The sequence below is a fragment of the Microcaecilia unicolor genome, chromosome 6 (assembly GCF_901765095.1).
Source record: "Microcaecilia unicolor chromosome 6, aMicUni1.1, whole genome shotgun sequence".
Lineage (NCBI taxonomy): Eukaryota > Metazoa > Chordata > Amphibia > Gymnophiona > Siphonopidae > Microcaecilia > Microcaecilia unicolor.
Genome location: NC_044036.1, coordinates 314,633,662 through 314,647,407, shown reverse-complemented (window position 1 = coordinate 314,647,407; position 13,746 = coordinate 314,633,662). Strand labels below are relative to the sequence as shown.

The window sequence follows — 13,746 nt, the reverse complement described above, 5'->3', positions numbered from 1 at the left end:
GTCTGGGGAGGAGGGGTATGGCAGGGGTGGGGGGCCAGGGCCTAACGTCCCGTATCTTCAGAGGGGGATGAGATGGGGATCAAGCTGGGAGGACTGTTTCCATTCCAGGGGGGGTGGGAGGGGGATCAGGATTCAGGCAAGAATGTTTTATGTGGATCCCAGCTGATATTTAGCCAGGACCCGCATGTCTGATGTGGATCGGGGCTGAATATGGGCCGGGACCTGCATAAGCTGTGACAGCTAGGACCCTGTGAATTAGCCCTGAATATTTTGTGCCGGATAAGGCTCGGTATTGAATATCAGGGGCTAATTTAGCCAGCAACATTCAGAGTTTAAAAAAAATGCTGGCTGAATATCGTCCAGCATAAATTTAAGTGTGCAAAATGTGCTTCAGTTTAGGTGAACCTGTTACAGAATGAGGGGGTAAGTGTGCAAAGGGCAAACTCAGGGTCACACATGATAGCTGAACATACTGAGGCGTATCCATGCATGAATATATAAAATGTGATTGGTAGAAGAATGTGCATGTGTCTCTGCACCACCACTTTTGAAAAGCACCTCTGTGGATGGATTTGGAACTATTTGTGTGACTCTAACTTTACCGAATCAAATTCTATGTCCATCTGCTCCTTGTCTGCCTTCTTCATATCTAACTTCTCAAGTGACTGGTACAGAAGCTAGAAGGGGAAAACACATTAAAAAAAGGGTTTATAAATAAGACAAGTTAGCAAATACGACCATCAGCACTTGTTGGCAAAAATGCTGTTGCATTCTCCAATGTACATGAACAGAAAGAAGAACCAATGTCCACACAGCGAAGAGCACAAGCAACAGTAGAGATGACCAAAGGAGTCAATGGCTTTTATTAGACATCTTCAAAATACAACTCAACACAGGCCATGTTTTGACTGTAAGGCCTGCATCAGGAGTCTGTTCAAACTGATGCCAATCAGGCACCAAGATGACTCAAAGGTCCAAGTCAAGTAAGTAGTCGGTCAACAGAATGTTTCTCTATACATCAACGGACAGGAACAGCATTCATAAACAACCAAAAGATCACATTAGAAAAACGCAACTGTGTAGCATTCTGGTGACTGACTTCGCATAAAAGCTCCCAGGTACACATCTCACTGTTACTCCCTTACATTGTATGGAGAGCCCTCCAAAACCCACCAAAAACCTGTACCCAACAATACACCCATAGGCGGTCGGTGGCCCAACTGTTTGGGGAGGCTAAAGGGGGTGGGGTTAGGGATGGGGCCATGGGTGGAGCTTAAATCCATAATTGTCTTTTAACACACAGAAAAAATAAATAAATAAAAATAAAAGTCACAATTAATACCTTTTATTAAATTTAGATATTAGCTATGTATCATATGTCAAAGAATAAAGTGGTTGCTCAAAGCATATACTAACCACAATCGCTCAACTGCAAAACACTATGCACAACTTTGTGCAAAAACACACTCAGAACCTTACTGTACCATAAATATTACACTGGGCAGAACCTAATACACCAATATACCACCCATACGGAAAATGCAGACCATCAACAATATAAAACAAGGGATCATAATATCACAATTCTCATGTACAGCCACAAAACACCCTAATTCATGTTTAATGTGGGATAAAATGCCATAAATAAGTAAAATAATATACACTTTAATGTTGAGCACCTGATTCTCAAAGTGGACATATTCCAAATACTATAATGAAAATAAAATGATCTTTTCTACCTTTGTTGTCTGGTGACTGTTTTTCTGATCATGCTGGCCAAGTATCCGATTCTGCTGCTATCTGTCCTCTTAACTCCGTTTCCAGGGCTTCCTTTCCATTTATTTCTTTACTTTCCGCCTTTCTTCTTCATTTCTTGCCTTACATCCGTAAGTAAAAGCTGGGTCCTCTGCAGACTTGACTGTCCAGTGGATCCAGCTTCTGCCTATTTTCTCCATCGATGTGCAGGTTTTCTCCCTTTTCCCTCATCTTATCTCCTTCTTCTCTCTTCCCTCCCCCCTTTATCCATGCCCAGCATTTTTTCTCTCTCCCTTCCCCTCCATCCATGTGCATCTCCTTCCTCTGTCTTCCCTCCTCTCCATGCATGTCCAGAATTTCTCCCCTTCATTCATGTGCATCTCCTTCCTGTCTTCCCTTATCCATGTCCAGCAACCCTCCTCTCTCCCCTGTCCTCCATCCATCCAAGTCCACCAACCCTCTTCTCCCCTCTAGCCACCCATGTCCAGCAACCCTCCTCTCTCCCATGCCCTTCCCTCCATCCATGTCCAGCAACCCTGTTCTCTCCCCTGCCCTCCATCCACCCATGTCCAGCAACCCTGCTCTCCCCTCTAGCCACCCACCCATGTCCAGCAACCCTCCTCTCTCCCCTGCCATCCCCTCTATCCACCCACCCATTCCAGCAACCCTCCTCTCCCCTGCCATCCCCTCTAGCCACCCACCCATGTCCAGCAACCCTCCTCTCTCCCCTGCCATCCCCTCTATCCACCCACCCATTCCAGCAACCCTCCTCTCTCCCCTGCCATCCCCTCTAGCCACCCACCCATGTCCAGCAACCTTCCTCTCTCCCCTGCCATCCCCTCTATCCACCCACCCATTCCAGCAACCCTCCTCTCCCCTGCCCTCCATGCACATCCAGCAATTCCCTTCTGTCCCCTGCCCCCCTCCATCCATACCGAACCCGATTCTCCTCTCCCCTGCCTCCATCCATCTGGACCAGTGGCGCCATGGGTCTCCCCTTTCCCTCCCCTTGCTTACTATCTGCCCCGCGCCATCTTTAATTTACCTCCGCTCCGTCCCAAGCATCGACTCGGCCGCATCATTTCAAAGCCCACCCTGCTGCCCGTCTCTATTCTCCCCTCGCGACGTGATTCGTGCCGCAGACAGAGTCCCGCCTTCTGACTTCATTTCCTCAAGGGCGAGACTCTGTCTGCAGAACAAATCACGTCGCGAAGGGAGCGAGGGGAGAATAGAGACGGGCAGCAGGGCGGGCTTTGAAATGATGCGGCCAACGCTGGGGACGGAGCGGAGGTAAATTAAAGATGGCGCGGGGCAGATATAGTAATAAATGGAAAGGGAGGGAAGGGGACACTCACGGCGCCACTTGCCCGGCTGGGGAGGCTTAGCCTTCCCAAGCCTCTTATACCGGGCGCCTATGTATACACCACTAGAATAGCACTTATGGCTGCAGGTGTCACCTATATTTGGGTACAGTAAGTTTTTGGCGGGTTTTGGGGGGGGGGGGCTGAGATTTACCACCGCAAATGTAACAGAGAGGATTATGGGCCTGGGTTCCCTTCTCCACAGTGCACTGTACCGACCACTAGGCTACTCAGGGGACCTGCTTGCTACTCTGTTAGGACTGGCGATAACATCTGAAGCTGTCATAGAGGCTGGTGTATACTGTTTCTTTCACATTTGGGAGGAGTGGGAGGGGGTCAGTGACCATTGGGGGAGTAAGGGGGATCATTCCTTTATTCCTCAAGTGGTCATTTAGGGCACTTTTTTTGTGTGGCTTAGTTGTTATTAACATCATTCTGAGCGAAACTTCAATCACTGGTCCAAAACACTTTTAACACTAATTCACTTTATTGTTTCCTTTTCAGATATCAGTGGCCTAGTGGTTAGGGTGGTGGACTTTGGTCCTGGGGAACTGAGGAACTGAGTTCGATTCCCACTTCAGGCACAGGCAGCTCCTTGTGACTCTGGGCAAGTCACTTAACCTTCCATTGCCCCATGTAAGCCGCATTGAGTCTTCCATGAGTGGGAAAGCGCAGGGTACAAATGTAACAAAAATAAAATAGATACTATTGGAGATTCTACATGGAATGTTGCTTATTCCACTAGCAACGTTCCATGTAGAAGGCTGCGCAGGCTTCTGTTTCTGTGAGTCTGACGTCCTGCACGTATGTGCAGGACGTCAGACTCACAGAAGCAGAAGCCTGCGCGGCCACATTGGTGATCTGCAAGGACCGACTTCAACATGGAATGTTGCTAGTGGAATAGCAACATTCCATGTAGAATCTCAAATAGTAGCAACAGTGGAGGAGTGGCCTAGTGGTTAGGGTGGTGGACTTGGTCCTGAGGAACTGAGTTTGATTCCCACTTCAGGCACAGGCAGCTCCTTGTGACTCTGGGCAAGTCACTTAACCCTCCATTGCCACATTGAGCCTGCCATGAGTGGGAAAGCGCGGGGTACAAATGTAATTTAAAAAAAATCTCATATTTTAAAATATTTTTTCATTCATTAAAAACATTACGGAGGCCATGTTGACAGATCACTTATCTTAGGATCTCCGTGGGTTAAAAAACCTCCCTTATAGACACACCTAATTGGGGAGCTCTTGCTGGCAATTAGTCTCCAAACAGTGCGCTCCTGATGTGCTATGTGTACACTTTGGTTCTGAGGAACCGTCTGCAGCCACAGTTGTAAGAGGTTTTTCCTCCCATTTTTTTTTTGTTTATAAAATAAGTTTTCTATTTATTTAAGCATGAATATGCTGTAAAATACAACACTGCACTGATATACTGGGGTGCCTAATTAGGATTCAGGGTGTGGTTATCAAACATATAAACGGCGAGTGACCGTACTCACTTGCAAATGCGCAGTAGAGACCTCTGCCCCGCCCCTGCGTCAATACGTGATGACGGGGGGCGGAACACAGAGGGTCTGTACTGCGCATTTCTGAGGGAAGGACACCGCCGTCTAACGCTCCCCCCACCCGAGTCGCCGCAGCCACCCACCTTCTACCCGGTCGGGCCCTCGCTCCACTATTGAAACGGCGAGGGTCCGGGAACGCAGCACTGAGCTCTGCTGAGCTGCCGACATCGCCCTTCCTTCTTCTTCTCTGCCTCTGTCCCGCCCTCGACGACGTTACATCACACGAGGGCGGGACAGGCAGAGAAGAAGAACGAAGGCCGACGTCGGCAGCTCAGCAGAGCTCAGTGCTGCGTTCCCGGACCCTCGCTGTTTCAATAGCGGAGCGAGGGCCCGGCCGGGTGGAAGGTGGGTGGTGACGGATCGGTGGGGGGGGGTGGGGTGGGGGGGGCGAATTCGGAGGGGGAGGGGCAGCGGCGAACTCGGCGGCGGGGGCGGGCCTTTCAACCCCCCCTTCCTATAATAGCCCGTTTTTACGGGCTCAAAGGCTAGTTATTTTATAAAATACACAGTATTACATAAAGTGCATGCTAACAGTTACATCCATTCTCCAGCAAGTGTTATGTCAGTGCCTTCAATACAGGCGTGATTTCTGCAGGATTTCTGCTAGTATTTTATCAAGACACAGACAGGCTTATTTTCGAAAGAGAAGGGCACCCATCTTTCGACACAAATCGGGAGATGGGCGTCCTTCTCCCAGGGTCGCCCAAATCGGCATAATCGAAAGCTGATTATGCGTGTCCCCAACTGCTTTCCGTCACGGGGATGACCAAAGTTCCGGGGGTTTGTTGGAAGATTAGCAAAGGCGGGACTGGGGCGTGCTTAACACATGGGCGTCCTCGGCCGATAATGGAAAAAAGAAGGGCGTCCCTGACGAGCACTTGGCCGACTTTTCTTGGTCCATTTTTTCTTGCGACCAAGCCTCAAAAAGATGCCCGAACTAACCAGATGACCACCGGAGGGAATCGGGGATGACCTCCCTTACTCCCCCAGTGGTCACTAACCCCATCCCATGCTAAAAAAATACTTTAAAATATTTTTTGCCAGCCTCAAATGTCATACCCAGCTCCCTGGCAGCAGTATGCAGGTCCCTGGAGCAGTTTTAGTGGGTGCAATGCACTTCAGGCAGACGGACCCAGGCCCATCTCCCCCCCCCCCTACTTGTTACACTTATGGTGGTAAATGTGAGCCCTTCAAAACCCACCAGAAACCCACTGTACCCACATGTAGGTGCCCCCTTCACCCCTTAGGGCTATGGTAGTGTTGTACAGTTGTGGGGAGTGGGTTTTGGGGGGGTTGGGGAGGGGGTTTGGGTGGCTCAGCACCTAAGGCAAGGGAGCTATGCACCTAGGAACAATTTATGAAGTCCTCTGCAGTGCCCCCTATGGTGCCCGGTTGGTGTCCTGGCATGTCAGGGAGACTAGTGCACTGCGAATGCTGGCTCCTCCCACGACCATTTGGTCGTTTCTGAGATGGGCGTCCTTGGTTTCCATTATCGAAAAAAACCTAAATGTTGAGATTTGGGTGGCCCCGACCGTATTATCGAAATGAAAGATGGACGCCCATCTTGTTTCGATAATACAGGTTTCCCCGCCCCTTCGCTGGGACGTCCTGCGAGGACGTCCTCAGGAAAACTTGGGAACCCCGTTCGATTATGCCCCTCAGAGGCACCCTGTTATAAAATCACCCTCCAAAAACCTGTCGCTACCTTTTCTGACTCATGTACTTTTGTTTTGAAAATGGAAGGAAAATCTCCAGGTCTTTTACAACAAAGTGGGTGGTGTGATAATGGCCCTCAACAATAAGGAGAATTATATATGCCAGAATTCGTAGACGGAGAGATGCCTCTGGGTCTCAAAGTCAGAATTTCCTCCCCCTTCCCCCCCTCCCCCCCAGCCCCAGAACTGCCACTTACATCTATCTGCTTCTGTTTTTCATTGTGGTCATCGATCAGGTGTCTGGTGGTGGAGTTGAGTTTCTCGCATTCATCTTGGAGCTGGAGGATGACCTCCTGGACATGTTTCTGCAGCTCCCCATCCTAATCCAAAGAAAGTAAAAATGAGGGACCAAACTCCTTCTCTTCTTGTGTTCATGAAAGGGCGGGACAACCTCACACTTACTTCCTCATCTGCTTTGATGATCCACCCCAGGATTCCCATGAGAATGCCTTGGGCAAATCCACACGATGCCGTGCTTCCCTAAACCTGTCCTGCAATTTGCTTTGGCAAAATCCTGGTCCCCCAAATATACGGAGAGTTCTATTCTTTACATACAAATACCATTTACGTGTTAGGTCAAAATAAAGGACAGTTTGTCACCAGCACTTCTAGAAACATTACAAATTTTATTCTAAAGGGCTTAGAAGCCATGGGGTGACATGTTTTGTGACTTTGCAGAGCCACGAAAGCATAATTAATACCAACAGGACATCACTCCCTGAAGATCTGAAATTGACAACATGGGCTGAATGATTTGTCTCCATTAGAAACAATAGAATATGATGGCAGATGAAGACCATGGGCCATCTTGACTGTCAGCAAGATCCTTTCTGGTTATCTAAGTTTTCCTTATTTATGTATTTTTATATTTAAACATTGAAAATGCTTTAGCTTGTACTATTTACTGTTTCGATGTTTGTTTCCACCAACTCTGCTGGAAGACTGTTCCATGCATATATCAACTTTCTGTAAAAAAAAACAAACTTCCTTATGGCACCCCTGAACATATCATGCTACTTGTTCTTAAAGAATTCCCCTTCCAATTTGGATAGGCATATCAAACATATAAACGGCAAGTGACCGACTCACCTGCAAATGCGCAGTAGAGACTTCCCTCTCTGTCCCACCCTCGCGTCAAGACGTGATGACATCAGAGGGCGGAACAGAGGGGGAAACGGAGTCGTAGTCACTGTTGGACGCTGCCGCCTGGAAACGAACATCGCGCGCACCAACCTCCACCCTCCCCACCCATCCCCACCCCCCTCCGTATCGGGCCCCCTGCACTGATCTGACAGCGCCTCTCACCTCCGTGTGGAAGTGCTGCAGCGCTTTCACATGGAGGTGAGAGGCGCTGTCAGGTCAGTGCAGGGGGCCCGACATGGAGGGGGGAGGGAGCGGCGGCGGCGGCGGCGAGGAGGGTAGCTGGAAATCTCGCCCGTTTTAACAGGCTTAACGGCTAGTTCAATACAGAAAAGGAAAAAGCCTGACAGTTTCCTTTTCCTTTGGGTTCTATGCATACACATTGCAGCCTTCCTTCTCTCAGTACAAAAACACCAAAGTCTCTGATGAAGCTGCATCTGGACTGGGCATCAAGCTTAGAGGTGTATTTATCAACATTATCAACATGGGCTACTATTGTTATTTTACTACTAGGGGGAAAGTTATCAATGGCTTATTTTGCCACAAGTTGTGCTATTTTAGCACTGGGTCTCATTGCATAAAATGGGACGTGTTAAAATAGCATGATTTGTGGTAAAATAACCTGCCTTAATGGTAGACCATGTTGGATAACTTCCCTACTAACTTATGCTATTTTAGAACAGGTCCTATTTTATGTAATGAGAACTAGTTACTAATAACTAGGGTTAACAGTAAAATAACACATCTTAATGACAGCCCATATTGATAACTCCTTCCCATAATGTGATGGTAGGTCTTTAAGGGTGTGCATTGCCCAGTTTTCATGGGGATTTATTTGACACAAAGCCTTCTTTAAGACATCTCCTTGTGCCATGATTTTTGCTTTCTGTGCTTTTGAGTGTTATTAGCACATTGCCATCAACCGCTATATAGAAACATAGAAACACGATGGCAGATAAAGGCCAAATGACCCATCCAGTCTGCCCATCCTCAATAACCACTAAGGGATCCCACTTGCTTGTCCCATGCTTTCTTAAATTCTGACACAGTCCTCGTCTCCACGACCTCCACCGGGAGACTATTTCATGCTTCCACCACCTTTTCCATGAATGAATACATTCTTAGATTCCTCCTAAGCCTATTTCCTCTTTACTTCATCGTACGCCCCCTCATACCAGATTTTTCCTTCATTTGAAAAAGGCTCACTTCCTGTACATTAATGCCCCTGAGATATTTAAATGTCTCTATCATACCTCCTCTCTCCCTCCTCTCTTCCAGCGTATACATGTTGAGGTTCCTAAGCCTGTCCCTATATGTTTTATGTCCAAGACCGCTTACCACTTTTGTAGCCACCCTCTGGACCGACTCCATCCTGTTTACATCCTTCTGTAGGTGTGGTCTCCAGAATTCCACACAGTGCTCTAAATGGGGCCTCACCAAAGGCTTATACAAAGGCATTACCACCACTTTGGTCCTGCTGGTCATCCCTCTCCTTATGCACCTAAGCATCCTTCTGGCTCAGGGGCATAGCCAGACAGCAGATTTTGGGTGGGCCTAGGCAAGAAGTGGGTGGGCACCAAGAGTTCTCCCCCTCCCGCCAAAAAAATATCTCAGCTGGTGGGAAAATGCTTCTCTCCACTTTGGCAGCCTGCAGCAGGCATGTGCTGAATACTGAGCATGCGCAGGTGCCAGAATCGTGGAGAGCAACGTTTTTGTTACCATCAGGGGGACGTTTTCAGCTGGCGGAGCTTAGGATCCCCACTAGCTACAGCTAAACATGTGCTACTGTTGGGTGGGCCTGAACCCTAAGTGGGTGGGCCACCTGTAGCTACGCCACTGATCTGGCTATGACCGTTGCTTTTTGGAAACTTTAAGTTCATCAGATACAATCAATTTTATTATGCATCTTTCTGGAAACAATTATCAGACCCAACTCTTCATGTTTGGGCATCTGCTTACAGGAAATGTCCCCAAATTATATGATGTTAGGACACCCAAGTTTTCATTTTGGAAATCTGGGTTAAGTACAGCATCCTATCTGAGATCTTTGTTGCCTCAAACAGATTTTACGAGAGTTTTACAGGCAATGGTATTGTGGGCGGGATTTTTGTAACGTCATCTACTTGGAATTACCAACCTCTTATATACAATCACTTCAAATTGTTCAGAACTCGACGGTGAGGTTATTATTTGACCTGCCGAGATCTGAGCATGTTACGGTGTATTCGAAGCATTTGCGATGGCTACCTATAAGCTACCGTAAAAAGTATACGTTGTTATTGATGATTCACTGTGCGCTTTATCAAGAATCTTGTAGTATGTAGTATGTACCGGCATGACCACTGCGGTCATCAATGGGATGTGACCTTATTGTGCCTCCATTGCCACACCTGCACTTGGATCAGACAAGAAAGGGTGCGTTTTCTGTTATTGGTCCAATTGAACGGAACAAACTGCCTCTTAGGATAAAAAATGAGCCTCGGCTGCTTAAGTTACGGGAATACTTGCTATGCCTGGCTTATTACGCATCTGCTTGAAGAAGACTGTCCTGTACTTGCCTGGTGGAACTATGCTGGCTGATTTTGTGATTTGTTATGCTGCTGGATTGTAGTTGAAGATGTGATGTATATGTATATTTTTACGTATGTTTTCTTGTGCTTTGCCCTGGATAAGGGTGGAATGTAAATAAATAGATAAATCTAAGTCTAAATGTATTTAGAGCTTCAGCCCTAGGGACCTTAACTCCCAACTAAACATGGCTTGTTCCCCATCTACAACTTTTTTTCCCATCCAGTCTAATTACTATATTAACAATTATCAGGGCCAAGGTCCACAGCTCCCTTTGGTATGTTGTATGTACCCTAAACCTGACATAAAGGTGTCCCCATTGATGGATGATGAGAGCTCCTTCTTCCCACTGACCGTTAGCATTGCCCTGCCCAGGCTGAGAAGAAGCTAGGCTTGGGAACTGAACTGGGATACTCTTGAGAGCATTATACTCCAGTGTCAGTAGGAGGGTATCTCCTCAAAAATGGCACCTTTAGTGATCTAAGGATATCATCAACACACTACAGAGGAACACGGTTTCAAAAGCTTAATTGGGATCTTTGTGCATAAAGTGAGGGGCTACCTAGATAGAATGCTTGAATGCGCTGAAGTGGATTTTCAGCTTCCTAACTCAATGGACATAAATTTGACCATCTAAAGAAGAGGTGTTCTGGGACAGGCATTTCAGGAATCTATATACGGAAATGGCATCTCAACGATACTTATACCACTGTTTTGAAATGGGTAGATTAATGCATGTATACTTAGCCGCAAACTGCCCAATATGCAAGATGACTAGGGAGGCAGAGGAGAAGGAGACAGTTCAACCTGCAGCCATTCTGCTTTTCTGTCATCAGTCTTGGGGGGAACCAGCATTATTAGCTGGCCACCATTACTGTGCTGCAGCTTCTTTCAGGTCATACCGGCTGCCTCTGCTGCCTCCTTGTCCCTGCACGGGGGGGTGGGGGAAGGATTCTGTGCAAGCTCAGCATTGTGCACTTCATAGGAGGGAGCAATATTGGACCTGGCACATTGAAGGATGGGAAAATCAAAGGGCCATAGACAAACGGTGAATACTGTAAGGTCAAAGAAGAGCGACCAAAATGATAAAGGGGACAGAACTCCTCTCATATGAGGAAAGGCTAACCAGGGTAGGGCTCTTCAGCTTGGACAAGAGCCGGATAAGGGGAGATAGGTCTACAAATCCTGCGTGGTATAGAACGAGTAGAAGTAAATCGATTTTTTTTCACTCACTCCAAAAGTACAAAGATTCGGGGACATTCAAGGAAGTTACAAGGAAACACTTTTAAAACCAAATAGGAGGGAATATTTTTTCACTCAACGAATAGTTAAGCTCTGGAACTCTTTGCCAGAAGATGTTGTAACAGCGGTTAGTGTATCTGGATTTAAAAAAGGTTTGGACAAGTTCCTGGAGGAAAAGTCCATAGTCTGCTATTGAGTCAGACGTGGAGAAGCCACTGCTTGCCCTGGGATTTGTAGCATGGAATGTTATCACGATTTGGGTTTCTGCCAAGTATTTGCGACCTGGCTTGGCCACTGTTGGAAACAGGATACTGGGCTAGATGGACCATTGGTCTGACCCAATATGGCTACTCTTATGTTCTTACAATATAGTATCTGGTAGTGCCCTGCTTTGGAATATCAAATTGTTTCAGGTCTGCTTAAAAGTAGACATATAAATGAACAAATTATAAATAAACAAATCTGGGCTTTAAAAGCACATGCAACATTCTAAAACCAGGTGCATGGGCAGAAACTTTACCCAGAAACTATAGGGAATTAACCCCCCCCCCCCCCCCCCCCCGATATAAAACACTATTTAACCGGTCAGCAATGGTCGTAGACCGCTTAAATAGTATTTAACCAGCTAACTGTGAATATTCAGCAGAGATAACACATAGCAGCTAACCAGCTATATCGCACAATATAGCTGGTTAGCTTAAATATTCAACACTGGGTTTACCAGTTAAATAGGTCCAAATCAATAGCAGTCCTATCTTTAACTGCTAGGAACTTAACAGCTCTGGATATCGGCTTGACAAGCTAAGTTCCGGTGGCCAAAAATGAACCCAGAAATTCAATGCCGATCGACGGATATGGCGTGGCATTGAATTTCTGGGTTCAGCGCTGGCAGCGGGCTTTAACTGCGCTGCCCACCACTGGCTGAATATCAGCCCCACAGTAACCATAAGATGTCACCAGTATACCAGGAATAAATCTCTTCACAATATAATTATATTAATTTACATGAAAATCAAAGAAAAACGATAGATCCAAAAGCAGTATTCAACAAGAATACCATCACCACTTCCAAATCTTCTTGGCTGCTTTGGCGTTTTGTTCCAAGTGTTGTGTTTGTTAAAGTAAACTCACTGGACACTTACTGTGGTCTCACCAAGTATACATGGTCATATCATTTTTAGACTAAGATGGATGTGTACCTATTAAGTTCAGTATTTGTCCAGATGTCTACTGCAGTTGGTCGTCGTGTATCTATTAATACGTTATTGTATGCTCAAGAAATTATCTTGATTTCTTTCAAAAAAACCATCCCATGATCCCCCTGCCAGCTGCAGAGCAGTACTGAGGGATGGTCTTAGAAGAGTAACTGTGCAAGTAGGGCAGGAACGGTGTTACAAAGTGGGAAAAGTTTAGTGATGCTCCACATGTAACCTTAGTAGGCATAAAATCCAATTATCTAAACACTGCCAGTACCAATTGTTTCTAATTAAACAGTTCCTTTTATAATTCATGATTATGCCCTTTAGTCATCTATACATGTGTACAATAAAGTTGAACATATACGGGGCAATTCTATAAATGGGCGCCTAAAAGTACGTGCCACTTATGTGTCTCATTGGCGCACCAATAATTGGCAGTGATGTACATATATGTGCAACGCATTCTATCATGTAACATCTGAGTGCTATAGCATGTAAGTGCAAGGGGGCAGATACATGGGTGGAGCATGGGCAGGCCATGTGCATGTCACTAACCAATCTGCACTACTTACATACTACTATCAGTTGTGCACATTGTGGAGGAGTAGCCTAGTGGTTAGTGCAGTGGACTTTGATCCTGGGGAACTGAGTTTGATTCCCACTGCAGCTCCTTGTGACTCTGGGCAAGTCACTTAACCCTCCATTGCCCCGGTACAAAATAAGTACCTGAATATATGTAAACCGCTTTGAATGTAGTTGCAAAAACCTCAGAAAGGTGGTATATCAAGTCCCATTTCCCTTTCCCTATTTGAGATTCTACATGGAATGTTGCTATTCCACTAGCAACATTCCATGTAGAAGCCTGCCCTTGCAGATCAGCAATGCAGCCACGCAGGCTTCTGTTTCTGTGAGTCTGATGTTCTGATCAGACTCACAGAAACAGAAGCCTGCGTGGCCACATTGCTGATCTGCAAGGGCAGGCTTCTACATGGATTGTTGCTAGTGGAGGAGCAGCCTAGTGGTTAGTGCAGTGGACTTTCATCCTGGGGAACTGAGTTCAATTCCCACTGCAGCTCCTTGTGACTCTGGGCAAGTCACTTATCCCTCCATTGCGCCTGGTACAAAATAAGTACCTGAATATACGTAAACCGCTTTGAATGTAGTTGCAAAAACCTCAGAAAGGCGGTATATCAAGTCCCATTTCCCA

General features: G+C 46.5%; 1 protein-coding gene across 1 annotated transcript in view; it reads right to left on the bottom strand.

The window, feature by feature from the left end:
- Positions 1-13,746, bottom strand: part of QRICH2 (glutamine rich 2) — a 148,096-nt gene that overhangs the window by 47,659 nt on the left and 86,691 nt on the right. Inside the window, 2 exon segments of the mRNA XM_030208204.1 lie at positions 603-677; positions 6,588-6,710. Of these exon segments, the coding sequence (XP_030064064.1) occupies positions 603-677; positions 6,588-6,710 (198 nt within the window).